Source organism: Lycorma delicatula, chromosome 5 (genome assembly GCF_047948215.1).
Source record: "Lycorma delicatula isolate Av1 chromosome 5, ASM4794821v1, whole genome shotgun sequence".
Taxonomy (NCBI): Eukaryota; Metazoa; Arthropoda; class Insecta; order Hemiptera; family Fulgoridae; genus Lycorma; species Lycorma delicatula.
In genome coordinates, this window is record NC_134459.1 from 2,682,802 (window position 1) to 2,705,405 (window position 22,604).

The following is a 22,604-nucleotide window of genomic DNA, read 5'->3' on the forward strand; positions in this document are numbered from 1 at the left end:
CCAGCTGACTTCCTCCTCTTAAAACACATATGTATGTGATGGCCCTTCTAAATGCAAAAAGATTTAAATGACAAAATTAATATATATCTTCTAGCCTCCAGGACCACTGTTACGTATTGCTGGATGAAAGGCCTGAGATGCTACCCCGCTTCTGCCATGGAAGCTGGCATATACATCTACCTAGTACCGATAAAGCATTACAGCTTACTATTATATGTTATGGTATGGTAGCATAGTTAAGGATCATTCCTTAGCCGTATCTGTAATATCTACTTTATGAACATGTTTACTTTTTTTGGATTAAAAGATTCAGGTATTAATCACAACTACAAACAATTTCTGTAATTTCTTTTTCATGACGATTAGGTAAATCATTTTGACAGAAGCTTTTAAACACCATGGTTCATTTTAATTTACTTGCTATAATGATATATGCTGCTATAGCAATAGCAAGAAAGTATATAAAATTTCTCTGATCTATAGATCAGTCCAACAAATTAAGAGTTTTTAAAATGTTATGCTGTAAGGAGACAACAAAAATCTGTAAAAAAAATTATTTTAATGCTTCTAATTTCAAACAATCTATTTTTGTCAGTCAGATAAACAATTTTATGTAAATTTTAGCAAAAATTGGAAAAAGTAATCAGTAGGGTTGTTTTGACCAAAATAATAATCAGGATCACAAATTTATTTTTTCTATTTTCTCAGATACAAACAAATATAATATAAAAAATATACACAAAACATATCTTCCTAGTTAAAATATTTTAAAAGTTCATAAAACTATAAATTATAATATTTAATATTGAATGTTTTAAATATATAATGTACAATATAATAATAATAATAATTATTACGTTTCACTTTTTTCTTTGTAAACAACAACCCCTCTTTCTATTAATTCAGGAATTTCAACTGCTAACCACGGACCCAACTGAAACAAAAAGGAAAATTATATCGGGTTTGAAGTTTGTGAATGGGAAATAAATTTCTCTTAATTGTAAAAATAATTTTTTTAAACTTAAATTTTCTAAAATATTAACAACTATCAGAATAAAAATTTTAGATGATATTAAATCATTATTTAAAATTATAAAGTGGAACAGTGTAATCCAGAGGTCAGCAACCTTTTGTCAGTTATTGGGGGTGCCATACTATTATTACACAATAAGCAGATAAATTTGCCTTTAAAGTCAATAAAACAAAATTATTCTTCCCAGTTAACTCTAAAACAGTTATTCATGATGGGTTATTTATAAAATCCGTTTAACCTGTACGATACGTATTTGATAGTGAAAAGCATGGCTATCTTGTGTGATATGGTTACTAATAATACATAAGTAATAAAATAACAATAACACTCAAAATATGTACTAAGTAGCAAGCATGTCAATTACGACCTCGATTGTTATTTGCTGACACTAAGCTAGCACAATTATATTATCTTATATATGTGTGATGCCGATATGTTTATCGGGCTTAGTACGATAGTACTATAGTGAGGGCATATAAAAATCTTATCGAGGGCACCATGGCACCTGCGGGTGCCGTGTTGCCGACCCCTCGTGTAATCTTTGGTAGTGAAATAGTTTTAATCTTTGCAATTATTAATAAAATATTTTTATTTTTACTCTTATAATGATACAAGCTTCATGAACATGACTGAGACATCTATGCAGTTATTTCTTAATTTCAAACTGAAGGTTAAAAGAATTAATTTAGAATTACTAAAAGCAAATAAATAATTTTGAGGCTTGGAATCCACAAAGATTACTCTCATTGCTGTTTATAGATCACAATCTGGAGTTGTGGATATATTCCTTAACAGTTTGAATCAGTGTTTACATAGGTTTAGGGACGGCCATAACATTAATTTAATAGGGGATATGAACATCCATTTAAACAGAAACATAGATGAAGTTTATGAATATTTCAGTATACTATTATCAAATTGCTTTTTAAGACATACTTAAATAAAACCACACAGATACAAGAAAATACTGAATCTTGTATCGATCATATTTCTTAAGAATACTAATTTTTATTTTGAAAGTATTATCGGATCAATTCTTAAAACTAAGATCTCAGATCATTTTTTCATCGCCCTCCATCTTGGAATGGAAAATAAGGTAAATAACAGTATTAAAGAACAGTCAATTAATGAAGTAGATTATATGTTAGTGCAAAATCTTAAATTAGAAAAGCGGGAGAATGTTGTGAGGTCATGTTGATGATATGCTTAATTCTTTTTTGAATAAACTTACCCATCGCATAAAAAATGTATGCATAAAAAGCACACAACATATAAATTTAGACCTTTAAAAAGCTGGATAACTAGTGGCTTTACCGTGTCTATAAGAAATCGTGATAAATTATACAAAACTCTCCTCAAACAACCTTTCAATGCCAATTTAGAAAATTTAAATATAGAAAATACAGAAATGTTTTAGGCGAACTAATTAAAAAATGTCAACACGACTATTACACAAAAGTAAAATTTTACAAGCCAAAGGAAACTTGTGGGATTACATATATGAACTGTTAAATATCCATTTTGTTCAGGTAGGTAAGGAATATGCAGAAAAGTTGTTTAATGTAAATATGTCCTGTTATACATGACAATCATTAACCAGATGCAGATATGGAAACTCATGGTTTTCTTTTTCTGTTTCTGAAAATGAAATAATCAATATAATTACTCTTCTCAAAAATAATTCAGCTGTATTGATGGTTTTAAAAACACTCTCAAAATAAATCTCTACATATATAGCTAAGCCTATTAAAGAATTAAATATTTTGCCATAGGGTGTTTTCCAAATAAATTTAAAACTGCTAATATTATAAGTCGCAGATCGTTATATTCCAACAATTATCGTCCAATAAGCTTATTGAACAGTCTATCTAAAGTTACGGAAAAAACTGTCAAAATCAAATCACGAGTGACAAAATATTTAAGTAAATTCAACATAATTCATGCAAATCAATATGGGTTTCAACCAAAGAAACGCACCGAAGATGTGGTGAATTACCTTATCAGCTCCATATAAATAACTTTAAGGATAATAAAAAAAACTATAGTAGTTTTTTTTAGATCTGGCAAAAGCCTTTGATACCATACCGCATTCAAAGCTGCTACAAAAATTAAATAGTTTGGGAATACATGGCTTATCTCATACATTTTTTACAAGTTACCTAAAAAACAGAAGCAAGTACTTATCATCTACAAAAATACAAGTATAAAGCGCTTGACTGAATATGGTCTACACAGGTCTACTATAATATGAATATGGTCTACTATCTTATTTTTATTGTACATAAATAATTTACTTAAACTAAAAAACTATGATATAATATCTTTGGCTGATGACACTGCCTTGATTTACACGGGCTTCTAATGGGATGAGGTTATATGGCCAGCTGAAGGTCTTAGAGGTGTCAAAGCTTGACGAACATCTACTAACCTTAAATGATAAAAAAAAACATGTTTATGATGTTTTCTACAAATCACAGTAGTCATCTTCCTAACCTAAGTAATTTAACCATGCATTCAACAAATTCCAAAAGGCCAATTTCTACTCCACGTCTGTGTCCTACAGCAGAAAAAGTAAATAAAATATCTTGGTGTATGGATCCCTCACTTTAAATGGAATGCAAACAATAAAAATAAGTGCAAAGGGATTAATCACTTAATCCTTAAATTCCACCAAATTTAGTAAACTAAAAAATAACAATATCACTAGACATGTATTATTTTGTGTTGGCCAAGTCAATATTGCAGTATTGAATATGTACACGGGATGGAGCAAGAAACATACACTTAAACAAAGCGTTTGTGCTTCAAAAACACTTACTAAAATCAGCCTTAAATAGGCCCAGACTTTACCCTACAATTGACTTATTTAACATGTTTTTAATGGAATTTAACGTGTTAACAATGAGACAGCTCTACACCATGTCGCCGAATGGCTTCGACGGCACATGGCACTGTTTAACCTTGTGATAACCCTGAAAAGGGCCGTTTTTGTCATCGACTGGCTTTGGCGGCTCGTAATTTGTAACCTTGTGGTAGCTCGGAAAAGGGCCATTTTTTGCATTAGCTTTGAGAAGAGATGTTGTGTTCAGAAGCTGGTCTCCAGCACAGTCGATTACGCTGTAGTCGGGGACTTGCAGATCGTCCTTTGAAATCAACTGGGCTTCCCCTCAGTGGCAGTTGTGTCCCCACTACAGTGTGACACTGGTGGCCCCCTGAGCCCCGCAGTGTTGGGTCAGCGTCGGTTGTCTTTCATCGGTGTGACCAAGGCGGTACTCCCTGAGCGATCCCTTGCTAGGCCGGCTCCTGCTGCTGAGTCTGCTGGCCATGGAAGGAGGAATATGGAGCAGGAAGGTAGCATCCACGTCCAGCGGCTCCATCGGCAGGCTGGGCAGGCCTGCTATTCCGATGGGGATGTTGGCATCTGCCGGGAGGTCCCATGTTGAGGTGGCCAAAGAACTTCTGTCTTCTTCCATCTTCTTCTTGGTCTTCTCCAGGTGGTGGTCAACATTGAATTAAAAATTCACTCTCGTGCACACTCTTTTATTGGAGCCTGAGAGTGGTTGGGCCACAGGGCTGCTATGGTGGGAGAACTGCATCATCATCTGTGCAGTGGGAGTGGTACTTGTTCAAGCATGTACATGTACTGTAATACTGCTGACATCTGTGCTGCTACCATTGCCATCCGCCGATATTAAGTTAAGCATATGCGTATTAACAGTCAAAAGCATTGTTCTATATATTATTAAAAATATAATCTCTTTAATACTCGTGATTCATCATATCTGAGGCCATCTAGTATCACCTTTATAATACCTTGAAATGACCTTCAGTCTGCAAAAGACATTTCATCTACATTTCTGCTAAACTATTAAATCTTATTCCTGCTAAATTTATCTATAGCAGAGTGAACAAAAATTCCTTGAAGAAATAGATGAGTGGTAAGTGACAAATAATGTATACGAATAGCTATTCTAAACATGTTTTTGCCATCCTGTCTAAATGATACACACATTACCCAACAATGAAAATGTGTTGGGCTCAAAAATAGCTTATTCTTATGTATTTCCATCTGCTAAACTCAAAAATTACCATAAAAAGAGATAAAATGACATTCCATTTTTTACCCGACATGCATTTTTAGTTTGGGGGTAATTTTGTTTTTGGAGTTGCCAAACCTGTTAAATGACAAAACACAACATTCTCCAGCTGTTTGTAGGTTATAAACATTATTACTGTTTCTGTGATTATGAGTTTCATATGTTTGTGTTGCAGAATCTCTGGTTTGCAAGTGCTTTTGAAGTGATAGATTTGTTAAATCAAAATGCCACAAAAATGTGTGAATTTGGTGAATAATTTTTGTTAGATTTGTGGTGACATTTTCATCACAGAAACGCAATCTAACACCTCTTGTGAAGACTGCCTATCCACATTATTTTGGTATGAAGGTACGGGACTAGAAAAAGTCATGGGCTCCACATATATGATGCAATTCTTGTTCAGTTATACTGCAATTATGGGTGAAAAATAAAAAAAACAATCTATGGCTTTTGCTGTGCCTATGGTTTGGCAGGAGCCTACAAAGCATACAGATAACTGCTATTTTTGCTTGATTCCACCGATAAAGGCAGGATTGTCAATGAAGAAAAGAGGAACGGTTCAATACCCTAATCTTCCATCTGCTATTTGACCTATTCCACATTCAGATAGTTTACCAGTTCCTACTCCACCCCAAAATTATGAGCTTGAAGTAGAAAATGAAGACAGTGTGTAAGAAGAACCCAACAAGCCTTCCACATCCCATAACTCTGATTTTGACAAACAAGATGATAACCGCACAGACTGAGTCAAGCGGAACTGAGTGATCTCATTCAAGATCTTGATTTTTCAAAGAAGACAGAACTTCCAGGGTCTCATGACTACAGCAATGGAATCTTCTCCAACATGATGTCAGGGTCTCACAGTACAGATATTGTTGCTTCTTTTTTTGAGAAGAAAAACAATCTTGTTTGCTGCGACGTTATTGGCTTGATGAAATGTTTGAATTTGAATCATAATCAAACTGATTGGAGGCTATTCATAGACTTCTCCAAGCTTAGTTTTGAAAGCTGTATTGCTTCACAATGGCAACTGTCTTCCTTCTCTTCCTGTTGGTCATGCAGTTCGCATGAAGGAGACTTATGCAAACATGGCAATCCTCTTAGACTCAATCAAATATGGTGAACACAAGTGGAAAATTTGTAGCAATCTAAAAGTCATTGCTGTACTCTTAGGAATGCAACTGGGGTACACTAAATACTGCTGCTTTTTATCTATGAGGTGTATCTAAAAGTAATAGGAATTTTGAAATTTTGTGGGTTGTATTAGTACGATTCTCAGGATTTTTTCGTTGTTGTTTTGGTAAACATGTCTGAAAAAGTATCTGTACATTTTTAGCCATATTGGATGTTTAGTCTGTTGTCAGCTGTCAAAAGAATAACAGGTGTTTTGGTACGATCAGTGATTTTTTATTTGTATAAATTGTTTTTATTTGAATAAATAATGGATTTGTATTAAATTTTGCTATAAGAATAGAATAAAGTGTAGCAATGTTTTAAAAATGTTAAATATTACTTTTGATGAGTCTGCTCATTTCAAACAACAACAGTGGCAAATGGAAGTTGTTCAGGATCACTAAATGAAGTCAACAACGATGCAGAACTACTGAAAGATGTCATAACAGGTGATGAAACATGGGTTTACGGATATGATGTCTAATCTAAAGCTCAATTGTCCCAGTGGAGGCATTCTGGACCACAAAGACCGAAAAAAGCTTGACAAGTTCAGTCGAGTGTGAAGGTTATGCTCACCGTGTTCTTTGATTTTAACGACCTAGTGTATCATGAGTTCTTACCACAAGGTCAAATGATCAATAAGGAGTATTACCTACATGTTCAACGCAGTTTGCATAGAGCAACCCAAAAAAACACCCGGATTTTTGGTGAAATAATTCACGGCTTTTGCACCACGATAATGCATCTGATCTGTTTACACTTCATTGCTTGTTCGTCAATTTTTAGCCAAAAACAACACTACAATGATATCTCAGCTGCCATATTTACCAAACATGGCCCTGTATGACTTTTTTCTATTCCCAAAAATAAAGAGAACCTTAAAAGGCAGTCATTTTACAAGCACAGATGAGATTAAAAGCAAGATCGAGTTCCAGAAGTATTTCAGGGATTGGAAAAAGTGCTGGCATAGGTGTATAATATCTAATGGGGACTATTTTGAAGGGGAAAACATTAACGTAGACTAATAAATAAAATTCTTTCCAAAAAACAAAAATTCTCGTTACTTTTTGAACAAACCTCATATGTGGGATAATAAGATAGGAAATCACATTCAAGTAGACTGGTCCGCAAGAAATCTTAACTGTAGTGAGAAAAATGTTGTTGCCAAGCCTCTTATGGACCCAAAAGATGATCTTCTTCCATCCCTTCATATAAAGCTAGGTTTGATGAAAAATTTTGTCAAAAATATGAACAAAGAAGGACAGGCCTTTTAAGTACTTTAGGGACAAATTTCCTACATTAAGTGATGCAAAAGTTAAGGAAGGTATTTTTGTCGGGCCACAAATTACAACTTGTAAAGGATCATGCATTTCCAAATTTTGGAGGTGAAAGAAAAGGAAGCTTGGGAAGCCTTAAAGGGAGTCATTCATGGATTTTTAGGTAACAAAGGAGATGAAAACTAGTCAGTTGGTGACAGTACTTCTGCAAAAATACAATCAACTCGGACATAACATGTCCCTTAAAATCCAATTTCTCCACTCACAGCAGGACTTTTTCCCTCCTAGTTGTGGGGTTGTCAGTGATGAACACGGAGAAAAATTCAATCAGGATATTACTGTAACGGAACAAAAATATCAGGGCCATTGGAGTGAAGCAATGCTTGCGAATTACTGCTGGTCTGTGTATAGGGACGACAGAAAAGCCAAAAGACAACAATCTCATGCAGCCATCACATGATTTTCTTCAGACCCAACCACTTGCCAGGTATTTTTCTATCGATTAAGAACTCTTGGAATGCAACTGTCATTAAAAAAATATCAAATGGACTTTCTGTGTTGTTGGTATATGTAATTAAAATGTATCGTTTTCTTTTAATCCATTAAAATAAAATACTTCCACCTATGGTATATCACAGAAACTAAAGCTAATAAAAATTTTTCTTCAACATATTCATTTTTCTCAGCCCAAAATTAGTAAAATTTGACTAATGAAGTGAAGGAAACATAAAAAAAATCTTTTGTTGAACAGCAAGTTAATTTTCTGATATCTTAATAATGTTTTGGTTTTTTATATAAAATCCTATAATGATGTTAATCAAAACTAAAGAAGGCAAACATATTAAATAAATTTAATTATAAATTATAATAAATAATAAATTTATAATTATAATTACAGTCATAATATTAATACTAAGATTTGTTACAAAATAATTTTTTAATAACATAACAGATATAAAAATATTAATTTTTCTCCAATTTATACAATATACTACTCATAAAAGTATAAAACAATATAAATATTACTTTCATCATCTTCATATTCTTGTATCTTCCTGATATTACTAAATCTAAAAAGTTGAAATTTAATGCGTGGGTGCCAGTGTTCATTTGTTACTAGTATTATTATGTTCCATTTTTTTTTGTCATATTTCTAAGATAATAAGTTTAAATTTTAATTGATTTCAATCTTTAACAATGAAGTTTTTGTTCGTAAGAACTTTTATTTATTCACGTAACAACTTTTAATTGCAACTATTTACTTTAAAAATAGTTTTAATTTTTATATTCCCTTTTTATAAATACTATATAAAGTGGCTCATACCTGCTCACAGGTTATCCTTTGCAGATATTATGTTTCCTAATTATACAAGGGTCGTTCAATAAGTCCTTAGACAATCCAAGGGATGGCACTTGTAGTATCGAAAATAGTTTGCTTTTAGTAAGCGTCATTCTTCCTAGGGTGCAGTTAAAGTTTCAGCTGTATCCATCACATGGTTTCACTGTCATAGTTGATCGAGCAACAAGCTATTGTTTATTTAGAAAAATGGAAAAAAGTGAGTTTCAAATGGCCATTAAACACTTATATTTAAAAGGCTTAACACCAAAAGAGATCAAAGCTGAGTTGTATAAAGTCATGGCACGGTTTTTTGGGATGCACGCGGTATCATCTACATTGATCACTTGGAAAAAGGACAAACAATAACTGGAGAGCATTATGTGTTGTTACTGCACCGACTGAGGGAAGAAATCAAGAAAAGGCCTCGTTTGAAAAAGATCCTCTCTCTTCCATCAAGAAAATGCACAGGTGCAACTCTGCACAGTTTCAATGGCCAAAATTATGGAATTAAAGTTTGAATTATTACAACATCCACCGTATTTGGCCCCGGTGATTTTTTTTAATTTCCAAACTTGAAAAAATGGCTTGGTGGGCAACAGTTCATGTCGAATCAGGAGGTCATCACCCAAACAGATGCTTATTTTGAGGACCTTCTGAAATCCTACTTTTTGGATGACTTAAAAGGATAGTTAAAAGGAGATTATGTTGAAAAATAAAAAAAATCTACACAAAATAATTTGTTTTTCTATCTTTTTCTAAGGACTTATTGAACGATCCTCATATATTGTAATTCTTTTTTATGTTGTATTTTATATAATGGAAATAAACGTTTATGCATTCACTCATTCAATTCTAAATTTAAATTAATAAGTTATTGGTTTATTATGCTTACTCCCAGTGCCATTGCATGAGCTATACCAAATTTTGGAACATTTCTTGCCCACAATGGTTTAAAGTGATCAGAAAGGCATATTTTACCACCACGATACATTTTAGCAGTCTTACCATCAAGTTCTGGAATTGCTATTTCTGGTGCTGTAGTTGGGAAAGTAACTGGAATCTAAAAAAAAAATTGCACCAATTATTACACACTAAAATATTAAATCCTGAAATAGAGCTACCTGAAATCCTTATAAAGAATTTATCACCACTGAATATAATCCAATTTACAGATCGGCAACACAGAACACAGTTAACGGTATCACGTTAACTTTTAAACTCTTTGTTTAAAAGTTAAACAAAGAGTTTAACTTTTAAAGAATAAAAAATGTAATAAATAGCAGATGAATAATTTAATAAATTTTAAATTATTAAGAATTAAATCATTTTCAAAATAGTGGAACTTTTTCTTTCTTAGGACCTTTTGTAGTTAATTAGCAGGTGGTAGGGCTGCATTTAGTGCCCGTCTTAAAAAAATATGAACCTCCTGAAGTATGTAGTTTAATAACATATTCAATCTACATTGCTTGTCTATTAAATAGTTGTTTTGTCTTATTTTGTGTGCTTGTAAATATGTTTCAAATATGTTATCTTGTTTTTGTGTAATTAGCCATTTGCCTTTGTACGTATATCCTGAGATTTTCAAAATCTGGTTCTGCATTGTTATGTGTAGTGCCTGTATTTATTTCTTGTATCTGTGGGTCCTGTCTACCGAATACAGTATTTAGTGTAATATTATAGTAGCACTCATGAGTTGCTGAATTGTCAGAGCACATAATAAATTCAATTTGTCTCAATTTCTAAATATCCACTATTCAGTTTCTAAATACTCTGGGTCACAGCATATCTTAAATATACCTCCAATTTTCTTGGGGTGTTAAAAGTTGCTCTTCTTCTTTCATAAGACTGCTGTAAAAGGAAGGTTTCTCAAAATGAAGTAACTGTTTATAGTTTATAGGGCATTCTGACACAGTTTAAATGTTTTACAGTTGCTATATACACAGCTATGTAATGTGAATTAAAATAGTATCTATATTTTCCAAATCAAAGACTGATCTAAGAAACCTAATTTTTTCTCCAGTACTTACTTCAAATTACCTTAAGAACATTTTATTCACTTATTTAAGTATTTATTAAGTAAAACAAGTACTTATATGCAGTTTAAAGTACCTCTTTTGTAAATATTTTAGAAGTCAGAAAAAAGTTAATATGAATAATTTTTATTCATCATTATTATTATTATTACTTCAGTATTTACTTAAAAGTGATTCAGAAAAAGTAAATACTGTTTTTTTATCACTTTACTGCTTACACAGCTACCTACAAATGTTAATTAAAAAAAAAAAAAGTAGCTAAATCATCCTTCTTAACAGAACAGTTTTAATTAAAATATTAATTTCTATTTTCTTATTTAACTGAGAAGTGTAATCAGGAAAAATAGATGCTTTATTTAATATGAATAAAGGAGAATGATAAAACCTGTCAGACTCAGGTCAATCATCATAAGGCAGTATTATTAACTGTAGCCCAAAGGTAAATTGTATACTTAAAACATAACATTCTGAACCAATTAAGAGTGACTATGACAAGCTACAATAGAGTGAGTATATGCACTGTTGGTCTAATGAACTCTGAATCAGTAAAATATTAGGCTATATTAATTTATTTATCATACATGGACTTAATAATAAAACAAGTTGGTACTTACGTATTAACGCCACTGCAGCTACAGCTTTATTTAAAAACAAAGTAGTCAATCGGATTTCGGTGGAAAGTGAACAGTCTCTTTATTAATTATAATAAATGGTTATTTATATTTATTTATTTTATAAATATTTTAACCAAACTTAACCTATGCTCGCTAACCTTTACTAATTAACACTGTAATTTTTTGAGTATTTATTTGATAAATTCATTAATTATTGCAATTATTTATTATTTAAATAATCAAAACACTCCTATTAATTAGTCAAGGTTAGTGAGCGAAGCGAGTGTAGGTTAAGTTTGGTTAAATTATATTTATAAAATAAATAAATATAAATAACAATTTATTAAAATTAATAAAGAGACTGTTTTGAATCTATGTTAAACTGTATATCGGCCCATTTTCCACCAAAATCTGATTGACTACTTTGTTTTTAAATAAAGCTGTAGCTGCAGTGGTGTTAATGCGTTAAGTACCAACAAGTTTCTTAAAAGTCAATTTTATTTACCTTTAAATATAACAGATATTGCAAAATGTATAGTTTTTATATAATGATTATAGAAAATCTGTCTATTACAAATTTATTTTACATTAAAAATAAAAATAAAACAACTTACATCAAATTCTATTTCAAATTCATATTTCAGTAAGTTCTGTATGTACCAACATTTTCCAAACCACCTAGTTCCCTCTTTGTTTGATTCCAATCGAAACCAATCATTATCTGCTGCCTTATTGTTTTGCACATACTGAAAAAACATAAATATTAAGATAAATGATACAAAAATCTGATAGATATTTTTAATTATATACAAAATAGCCATAAACACTACATAGTATAATAATAAAATGGATATTTTAAAAGACAGATTCATAAACAAAACAAAGATTAAGCAGTTTTATTGTAATCTCTTGGAATTATCTTAACCAAAATTGTACTTGATTTCTTTATCCCATTAGTCACAGTATTACTGATAGTTTCTAAGTCATACTTATTTCCCATCATGCTAACATAATCATACATTAATTTTATTATGTAGATAATTATTTTTCAAGATTTAACATTTTTGCACTAACATACACAAAATGTCTAAAATATTTTGGTGTTGTTTAGTAGTTAGTAAATTCAATTGGGTTTATTCCTTAAACGTATGCAATTGTTATGACCTGGAAAAACTACAAAAATGTACACTTGAAAAAGTGCAACATATAACATTTTTAAAGATCTGGTGGGCAAAATGAAAACTAGAAACATACTTTCATTAAAATTTCCAACATTAATATTTAAACATATGGTAGATTTTATCAATGTTTAGTAGTTTACATGAATTTTTAATGACTAATTATTATACCTGAATTAAGGCCTGATATTCTTCTTTTAATCTCTGCGGCCAGAGATCTTTATCACGAGGTCCTGCTTTAGTTTTTAGCAGTGGGATAGAGCTAAGCGTTTTTTTAGACGATTCGTCAACCATTATCGAAGTTACTGTGAACTAACCTCTCAATTACATATAGCCGTTGTATACAAAGACACGTCACCTTTTTCACAGAAATCATCTGCTACTCCACAACTGTACGTAATACTATTATTTACAAAATTGAATTAGTGTTAAAATTAGAATTAATAATTATAGTATAATTAAATTCTCAAGTTCTTATTAAAAAAAAGTAATAGTAAAAATTTTAAAAAATCTTCAAAACAGACTCAACCCGAATTTTAAAAATATTTATTTGAATTATTTTTTTCAGTGTAAAACTCAAATTACAAAAATATTAAGACTGCAGTAAATTTCAATTCACAATAAATTATAAAAATAATTTCTCCTAAGCTCTTTTCTGTTTGCGGTTTGGGCTCCTTTTTGTAATGCTTGAAACCACACTTTTACTGTTAAATTTTTGGTTCAAGCATATCAGGATTGTACTGAAAAAAATTATGCTTTTTAATATTCTATTGGGAAAATTTCTCAGTGCCTCGGTTTCCTTTTTCTTCTACCTCTGTGACGAATTGATAACATCATCTTTCATCCAGATGATTCTCGTTTCGAATTCCAGTGAGACTTGACATCTTCACATGCACAAATATTGAGCTTAGGAAGTGAATAAAACAAAGCAAAACAAAATACTGAAACTAACGACAAGACAGTAATTTTTCTTTATTTTTAACAGGTTCTTACAATTGATGAACGACACAATGCAATATGGATGCAACTTTTTTCAGCTATGAGTGCAGGAGCTGCTATGAATGCATTCATGCTATGGTTGGATTCTGCATTCACAGAATGCAGTCTGTGAGATTCGTTAATAGTAATCTTAAGAACGCTTTGCTCTTTCATGGCCTCAAGAATTTGTGCTGTAACAGACACAATGAACCGGGAAATTTTGATTCTGTACATTCCGTTCTCACAAAAGTGGCATAGTCAACTTATTGGATACGGGAGAATGGACAAATTTTAGTTAGGATACATTTTTCACCTGCTTGAAAGAATCATCCACGAAATTTGTCTTAACAATAAATAGAAAATCATGATTGAAAAGAATATAGTTGACAGCACACCAAGGAACGGATACTAAAATAACACTAGTATATAATAGATTAAAAACTGCTACGTATAGCTAATCTTGAGAATAATTTTTTATTGTCTCACAAACTGTATTCATTCCTTAGATATCCTCATTTGAAGGGTTGCTTCCCTTTGAAACGCTAGTTAGCAGGAAATTAAAAGAATCTTTAAAGGGTTCCAATCTGAGCAATCTTCATTAATTTGAAAAAGCAACGAGAATAGTGTATACAATGAGAATCTACAGAATTAAGGTAAAACAAAAATAATTCGTTAATTAGCATGGAAAAATGTGATTATCACAACCACTTTTCAAAAATACTTTAAATTTTTATTGATTAGCCTTTTAAAAATCATGCAAAAGTTGAACTTCCAGAACTTTTCGGAGTTAATCGTCTTTCCTTCTGCGGGTACTGCTAGGCCCACTGGAAACTTCAATGAAGAAGGAACTGCTTAAGTAGGTACGAAAAAATTTTCTTAAAGTACAATATACAGAAAGTCGTTACTTTTTGGTTTGCTTCATAAATCCTACACTTAAAAGTGTAATTAATATTGAAAATATGATGGAAGTGTTACTTATCTGTCGGTTATACGTTAAATAGTACTTTTTTTATTTATTACTTATCTAATCCGTGGTTATCCTCAAATTATGAATCATGAATCGTTATTAAAAATTAAGTCCACAGTAACATTCGTATAAGAATGTGTAATCTTCATAAACATCAACTGGGAAAAACTTATTCGAGGAGGTCTTAAGCCATAGTTCTTATTGTTAAATAGAATCATCATATTTAACAATTCTTTTAGCCTCCGGGATCGCCGTTAGTATAACGTATTGCTTCACATGAAATTACAATTTTTTAACGGGTGAAAATGCCATTCCTGATCGGGATTTGAACCCAGGACCTCCGGATGAAAGGCCGATACGCTATCACTCGCGCCACGGAGGCCGGCATATGTAAACGTCTTTGGAAAAAAAATTAAACTCTGTTCTAATTCGATAAATGGACAACAATTAAGTACATGAATTTGAAAAATATCAGCCTATTTTATTCATTCACAGCTGGTAAAGAATCTTTTAAATCTGTAATTACAGTCACGATTCTTTATAAAAAGAAATAGTCTTAGGAGCTTGAGCATTCTTCCTTCATACCGAAACTAAGCAGAATATAAGCTTTCACCTCATGTGTGTATATATATATATATATATATACTTTTTTTGAAGCTATGAGTTTATGACAATTGAATTCTCAGGGAGTTTCTTGCACATCTTTTGAGATTTCTAAGTTTCGTTGCTTCAGTTTTGTAGCCACCGCCATTATAATAACGGGAATAGCCTTACGAACGCTGTTAATAGTTTTACGGTTATGTTAGAACACTGTGGTTATCGGTTATATTACAAACGTTGAATGTGTCACATTTTTCAGTTTTTTTTTTATACAAGTGTTATTGAGTATATGATTTTCTGTTACTTTTGTTTAATTTCGTGGTGCATATGTGTTATGTTTAGTTTGGAATCAACTGTTTATTCTCAATTTGTATATATATATATATATATATACTTACATAACCTTATTTATTTGTTTGCGGCATCTTCTTAATCTCTGAATTGATATTTAGAAATTAAGCTAGTTTTTACATAATTAAAAAAAGTATCGTTTTGGCTGTTTAAAACCAAAAAAATTAGTACTTTTGAACTAAAACACCTGGTTTTAACCAAAGATCTGCACGAAAAATTAGAATTAAAAAGTATTTCATTACAGGTAATTTACTTTGTTTATGATTCAATGTAAGGGATTTGTTGTCCTAATTGAATAGCTTTTACAATTTACACTGGCTCTGTACTAGATATGTCAGTTCATTGTTAATAACTACTTAATTAATGGTCACTAATGATTTCAACTGCCTGATTTAGAAGCACACAGCTGAATTTGAAAACCATTTGTACTTCTGTCATTTATGAATGAATAATTCACCTAAATTATTCTTTTATATTCTATATTAAAGATGTTAATTAAATCAAGGTTCAGTGAATTACTCTTCCACGAGATTAGTATTTTTTAGGATATTGTGCATAACAACTCTCTTTAACTTGCTGCTGGTACATTCAGTTCTAGTTCAGAGTAAGTATTTTTGTTGAAAGTGATGTCTTTTGTTTTATTTTAACAAGATCATCAAAAAATGCCTTACATAATTTATTCAAAGATTCAACCACTCGTATTCTCTATTGTAGTGTTCACTGTAGTGGGCTTCATGATGATTTTATTGGGCATCTCTATTAACAGTTTCTGTCAGTATTTGTGTTTTCTGTGCTCTAACTACCAGGTAATCTGCTGTCCATTAGTTTTTCATATCTTAATTGTTTACTGCAGCCAGATTAGTGTAAAAGCAACTGATATTTATCAGTTTATATTCTAACTGAAGTTTTGCAGACTTGTTTGGAGATAAACTCGGATGTTATTTACATTGATGTTTCTAAGAAACACGATTCCATTGAGATATGTTTCAAATTATTCCCAGAGTTTATTTACTTGTTCTACTCACCAAAACAATAAGTTCTCTTCCCGTTATTCTTCTTCTCTTACCTTTATCTCATTGTCAATGAATTTTATTGTGATTCAGCTAGTACTATTTAGATATCCATCCCACAAAAAAATTTATACACTCATTTTTTTAGTCTGTTCTCAGCTACAGTTATAGAACCGATGGTTCTGAGTTTTTAGCCAGGTAATTTGAAGAGCCCCAGAAAATTAGTCAGTGTAATCATTAAGGAAGTTTGCACTCGGCCAACTTTAGCCTTTATGTTTACATTAAAATAAGCAAGGTAGTGTATTACTATAAAATGTCTCAATACAAGGCAGTTACTGTGAAGAATTTATACTTTGTCATTTGTGTTTGGGAAATGCACATTGATTCCTCAGTAGTGCATAGTAGTAATGATGATGTGAGGTAGCATGGTAGTGATGATGTGCTTTTTGATAATTGCCACATAAATTTAGATAACTTAGTTAACTGCCACATAAAGAAGAATGTGATGCATTGCTCTTGCATCACATTCTTTCTTACTCTTTGTTGTGTGGCACTATCTCAGAGATTTAATCTAGCACAAAATTATCAGTATATTAGATGATGATGTGGCTGAAATTGTAAAACTTTTGAATTAAATATGTGAAATCTGTGTGGTTCTTTTACCTGAACATAAATTTTTCAGTTACAGTCACTTTTGATGAGATCTGTTTATACTGTGTCTCAATTTCTTGTATACATTTATATAATGTATTACATGTGTTTGGATACTGTACATTATTACCAATTTATTCAAATAGTTTCCAGGATTTTTCCCCCATTGTGTTTTTATTTTGGTAATTGTGAGCAATTGCTTGATCACCTTTAATTTTGTTTATACTTTAATCTACTATAGTAGATATGCTTAGAATCAGGAAAACACAAGATTTAAATATCGGAAAGCAGCTTTAGACAGCAGGTCACCTTCTTTCTTTCTTTTTCCTGTTTAGCCTCTGGTAACTACCGTTTAGATAATACTTCAGAGGATGAATGAGGATGAATATCCTCATTCACACAATTATATGAGTGTGAATGAAGTGTAGTCTTGTACATTCTCAGTTCGACCATACCTGAGATGTGTGGTTAATTGAAACCCAACCACCAAAGAACACCGGTATCCATGATCTAGTATTAAAGTCCGTGTAAAAATAGCCGGCTTTACTAGGACTTGAACGCTGGAACTCTCGACTTCCAAATCAGCTGATTTGGGAAGACGCGTTCACACCACTAGACCAACCCGGTGGGTGACAGCAGGTCACCTGAGCAAGGTCAACATCACATTATCAGTACTCTAGTCAATTAGATATCAGTTTTGTAAGTTATGGTGACCTATTCAAATGCTATCTGTTCTGTGGAGACAGGTTAAGATTAAGGTTTTAGATTAGAGTTAAGGTTAAGATAACTGAGCAATTACTTGATCAATATCATATTTTTTCACACCGCAAAATAAACCATAAATTAACCTTAATAATGGCTGATTTAAGATTTGGGATCAGCCATTGAAGTTGATTGTTGGTGCTCTTCATAAGATGATTCTCCATCATACACACGACTTTTATCATGGAACACGCAGTGTAGTCATTCTATGTAGTACTGTTTAAATGTAAATTTGGCCAAGTATGAAGCTAAGCCAACTATGATGTTTAGTATCGCCTTTGTTGATAACCTTTACCCCTGAACTATCTCCACAGAACTCTAACCTTAATCCTAACATATTTTTTTTTTTTTTACTTCTGGGTTCACCGTTAGGACACAAGGTCATCATCACCTTGCGTCAGAGAATGAGATGAATGACAAGTAGCGTGTGAAAAGTGCCATGCCTGACCGGGATTCGAACCCGAACCTCTGGATGAAAGGCCGAGACGCTACCACTCATGCCATGGAGGCCAACTTCACCTTAACCTGTGACCACAGAATGGATTAGCATATAAACAGATCCCCATAACTCACAAAACTGATTACTAATTTATTAGAGTACTGATAATGCAGTGTAGACAATGACTTTGTACAGATTACTCGCTGTCCAAACTTGGTTTCTGATATTGAGATCTTGTTTTCCTGATGGTAAACATATCTACTATGATATATTAAAGTATTAGAAAAACTGAAATTATTAAGTAATTGCTCAACATTACCTTATTTTTTGCTTCTGTTCATGGGGGTCTCTTTATAAGGTTAATTGTAATTTTTTTATATGTAAGGGACTAGTAGCAAAATTTCTTTTGTCATAATTTCCTTTCTCAAACAATTTTTACACAATTTTTTTTGTACTTTTCCTGTAGTTTTGAAATTTTCTTAATAGTAGTTTGTGAGCAATAATGACCTCTGCAATTTTTCCCAAAAGAAAAATATTTGACATTCAGAAAAAAAATTAACCCACAACATTCAAGAAACTTACAAGAATTGTCCTTATTAAAAAAAAAAAAAAATATTTCATTTTAATAGTAAATGGTAATACCAATAAACTTTTAAAAATGTATATTTACTGAGTAATGGATTTTTGTTTTAATAAATTAATAATTTATGAAAACCGAATACACTAACTTAAACAAAATTTAAGTAGACTATTTCAGGTGAAGCATATAAGATGACAACCCCCATGATTAAAAAAAAAATTGTTTACTTAAAAATCTTGACCTACAAGCAGGAATTTATGTATATATTTGTTTGTTTTGATGTGTTGTGTAGGTAGGACTGCTTAAATTAATTATTCAAGATGACTGCATCTTTGTCAAGAAAAGAAGTTGATGAAATTAAACCATATATTGATAAGACAATTGAAAAATTCCTTGGCTTTACTGAACCATCTCTTGTTCTGACAGCTATGAATTGTTTGATGTCAGGATATGATAGAAAGAAGACTACAGGTGAACTTGCTTTTTCTTAATAACTTTGTTTGTAAATTATCATATAAAGTTAAAATTTTGATGACTTTTCTTACTTTTATGAAGGTCATTCAGTAATTAAACAGACAAATATTTTTAGTGATGGAAATGCTTAATGCAGGCAGTTGAAACTTCTGTTTCAGTTGGCAACCTTGCAAAGATTGTTAGCTGTTTGATTAATATTTATGTAAACATAACCTCTAAAGTCGTAGTTATGACATGCTAAAGTCTTAGCATGTCTGCTTGAAGAAAATACTTTTGAAGAACAGCGTTCTATGATTTGATTTTTACTTTTGGAAAGTGTAAACCGTCACTACCGGTAGTAGTTGCATGAATCGTGTGAGTTTTTATGTGTGGGTGAAAAAGTTAAAAAGTGGCTGCAAAAGTTTGACCGATGAGCACCGCTTTGGCGACTGGTAACAGTGTCGACCTGCATTAGATTCTTGATTTGATTCACTTATCTAAGAAGACCAACAACTTACAGTTGAACAAATTGCTGAAAAATGTAGAGTGGGTGTTGGCATATCCTGACCCCTGAAAGTAAAAACACCCTCCGCCAACCCCTCCGTTCCTAGCCCTTACGGACTTTATTGGAGATCATCTTCAAAACCCCAGGATGCCACCGATCCAAATGCCATGAGTGACATTCCCATCGGTATCACTATCTAATAAACCAAAAACAAAAGACATCTTAAATAAGACTGAAAGGACTTAACAAAACAAAGGAACTGAACTACCTACTAACACAAAATAAAACATAAAAATATTACATGGAACAATAATAACACAGTATCATTGAAACAAAACAAGGACAAAAACAACAAACCATCAACAAAAACAGAATACAAGAGAAATCCAAGCAAGGCTCTAGATCCTCTCAGCAATCCTCTCCTTTGCCAAGTACACTTTCCACATTGTTCATTCAGCCTGGCTCCTCCAGTTTACATGGAGGCACAATGCCGACCCGATAAGATCAAGCCGACAGATGTCCGTGTGCATTAAATCATACTTCGAGCACTTTTAAAAACCAGGTAGGTGTCATCCAATTGTCCAGACTGATGACACACATCCTAGAAGCTATCAGACCGAATTTCTGTCATCTGTCCCTAAAAGCACCATGGCTGGAAAGAAATTGCTTCATATATTTATTAGGGTGTACCCAAGAGACGTTCCGTAAGCCAACATTTGGAAAGAGATCATTGTATAACACCCACCTTTGTCTCATCCCATTTGGCTTACTATGAGGCATTGCCATGTTCAATTTCTCGAACTTTATCTGACCAGACTTCTTGGCAACATAGTGCTGCTGCTTCTCAGACGCAATCAGTCTATAATTTTGACGCCTGCATTCACCAAGACTGAAATAGTACGGTAACCACTCATTACCAGTTACTCATTACCATACCTAATATAACAATATTAGGCTTTGAGCCCTTAATAATATGTCCTGCAAACTTTTATATTCTAGCCTATCTGCCCAAACAGGTGCTGCATATAGCATAATAGCCTCACACATGCCACTCATACCATCATTCAAGACAAACTGAACTACTATAAGATTTATGCAAGCTGGGTTCTCGGAGAGCTTACCATTAATCACAAAGCCAAGAGATTTTGCAATTGCACCAAATTCAAAAATCATTTTAAAAACAAAAGCGATGCATTTTTGGACTGGATTTTAATCTGCGACGAAACTTGGGTACATCATTTTGAGCTGGAGTCTGAGTGTTAAGCATGCAGTGGAAACACCCTGAATCACCTGTCTGTAAGAGATTCAAAACGCAACTATCGGCTGATAAGGTCATATTAATCATCTTTTGAAGTATCCATGGTTTGATTTTTTCTGCGATTATTTGAACACATTATCAACTGCCTATACTACTCGGCCATGGTTGAGAACAAAGTCAAGCTTGTGTTGAAAAGGAAATGTCTGGAATGACAGAGGAAAGCCGTGCATTGTCTTCTTCAAGACAATGCTCAGTGTCACACTGATGCTGGAAACTATTGGCAAAGTGGGTTGGGAGCTCCTACCTCATCCTCCTTACAACCCCGACCTTGCCCCTTTGGGTTTTTATCTGTTTGGTTTGATAAAAGAAGCTTTGCGTGGCATCAAGTTCAATGACACTGAAGTGGTAAAGAAAAAAGGTATAAAACTGGCTTCGAGATTATGGTAAAGAATTTTTCGCTGAGGGAGTAAGAAGACTCGTAAAAAAAGAGACAAGTGCAGAGAAGTTGGTGGGGATTACATGGAAAAGTAGATAAAAAGATTGTATTTATCTAAAAAACCATTTTTGTACTACAGCTATTTTGTCTGTTTAATTATTGAATTACCCTCATATATGTTGATGAGGAGTAATGTGTTATGTAGATACAAGATTTGTATAACTAACTGAATTAAAAAATAATCATAAATTGTAATAATCAGATAATTAGAATCTTGTTAAACCATTGCACTTACTGTACAAAGTATACAGCCTAGTTCTTAGCTTTCAATCATTTTACCTGTGTCATTGTATTCTCTATCCCTGCTTATGTAACGTGAGGGAAATGTATTTTTGGTTTATTTAATAGTACTATAATTGTAGCCTACTGTAATATCTAATCCAATATAAACAAAATAACTTGTAAGTGGTCTATTTCTTCAGGAAATAGTTAAATAAATGCCATATACATAGTGTGATGCTTTTTAACGTATCTTGTGAATGAGCAATTTTAATATAACTGCAAAGTATTCACTCTTTCTAACCTGTTTCACTTGTTCCAAAAACTGTAGTTCTCCAAATTCATTTAAAAAATTATATTACCCGTGTTTGAATTACCTGAACTATGATACTAGCTGAAAGCAATGGAAAACTACAGCTGCTTTTTTTTCCAAGAAAATGTGGCTCTCTGCATTTTCACATAGCAATAATGGAGGCGCCTTCCTTGGTAAAATATTCCGGAGGTAAAATAGTCCCCCGTTCGGATCTCCGGGTGGGGAGTACTAAGGAAGGGGTCACCAGAAAATTAAAAAATAACATTCTACGAGTCGGA

General features: G+C 32.4%; 2 protein-coding genes across 3 annotated transcripts in view; one reads left to right on the forward strand and one right to left on the reverse strand.

Annotated features, from left to right (window-relative positions):
* Window positions 1-673: 673 nt before the first annotated feature.
* Ufc1 (Ubiquitin-fold modifier conjugating enzyme 1) lies at window positions 674-13,101 on the reverse strand. Its single transcript, XM_075365527.1, has 4 exons — window positions 12,916-13,101; window positions 12,181-12,312; window positions 9,812-9,979; window positions 674-934 (listed from the first exon to the last, which is right to left on the reverse strand). Exons 1-4 carry the CDS (start codon window positions 13,036-13,038, stop codon window positions 854-856), a joined length of 504 nt encoding a protein of 167 aa, XP_075221642.1. The 5' UTR covers window positions 13,039-13,101; the 3' UTR covers window positions 674-853.
* Window positions 13,102-15,476: 2,375 nt separating this feature from the next.
* Window positions 15,477-22,604, forward strand: part of Prp3 (pre-mRNA processing factor 3) — an 85,996-nt gene continuing 78,868 nt past the window's right edge. Inside the window, exons 1-2 of one of the 2 annotated variants that reach the window (XM_075365529.1) lie at window positions 15,477-15,884; window positions 19,375-19,553. In XM_075365529.1, the coding sequence (XP_075221644.1) occupies window positions 19,403-19,553 (151 nt within the window). In that variant the 5' untranslated portion in view covers window positions 15,477-15,884; window positions 19,375-19,402. The remainder of the gene's footprint in view (window positions 15,885-19,374; window positions 19,554-22,604) is intronic. The other variant, XM_075365528.1, reaches the window with a different exon arrangement.

Bases quoted from the DNA above. Each gene is read 5' to 3' on its own strand.
- Ufc1 (XM_075365527.1), bottom strand. From the start codon at position 13,038: ATGGTTGACGAATCGTCTAAAAAAACGCTTAGCTCTATCCCACTGCTA. The intron at 12,313-12,915 runs GTATAATAATTA...ATGTTTTTTCAG, and splicing joins AATATCAGGCCTTAATTCAG to TATGTGCAAAACAATAAGGC. The intron at 935-9,811 runs GTAAGCATAATA...TTTTTGTTTCAG, and splicing joins CTCATGCAATGGCACTGGGA to TTGGGTCCGTGGTTAGCAGT.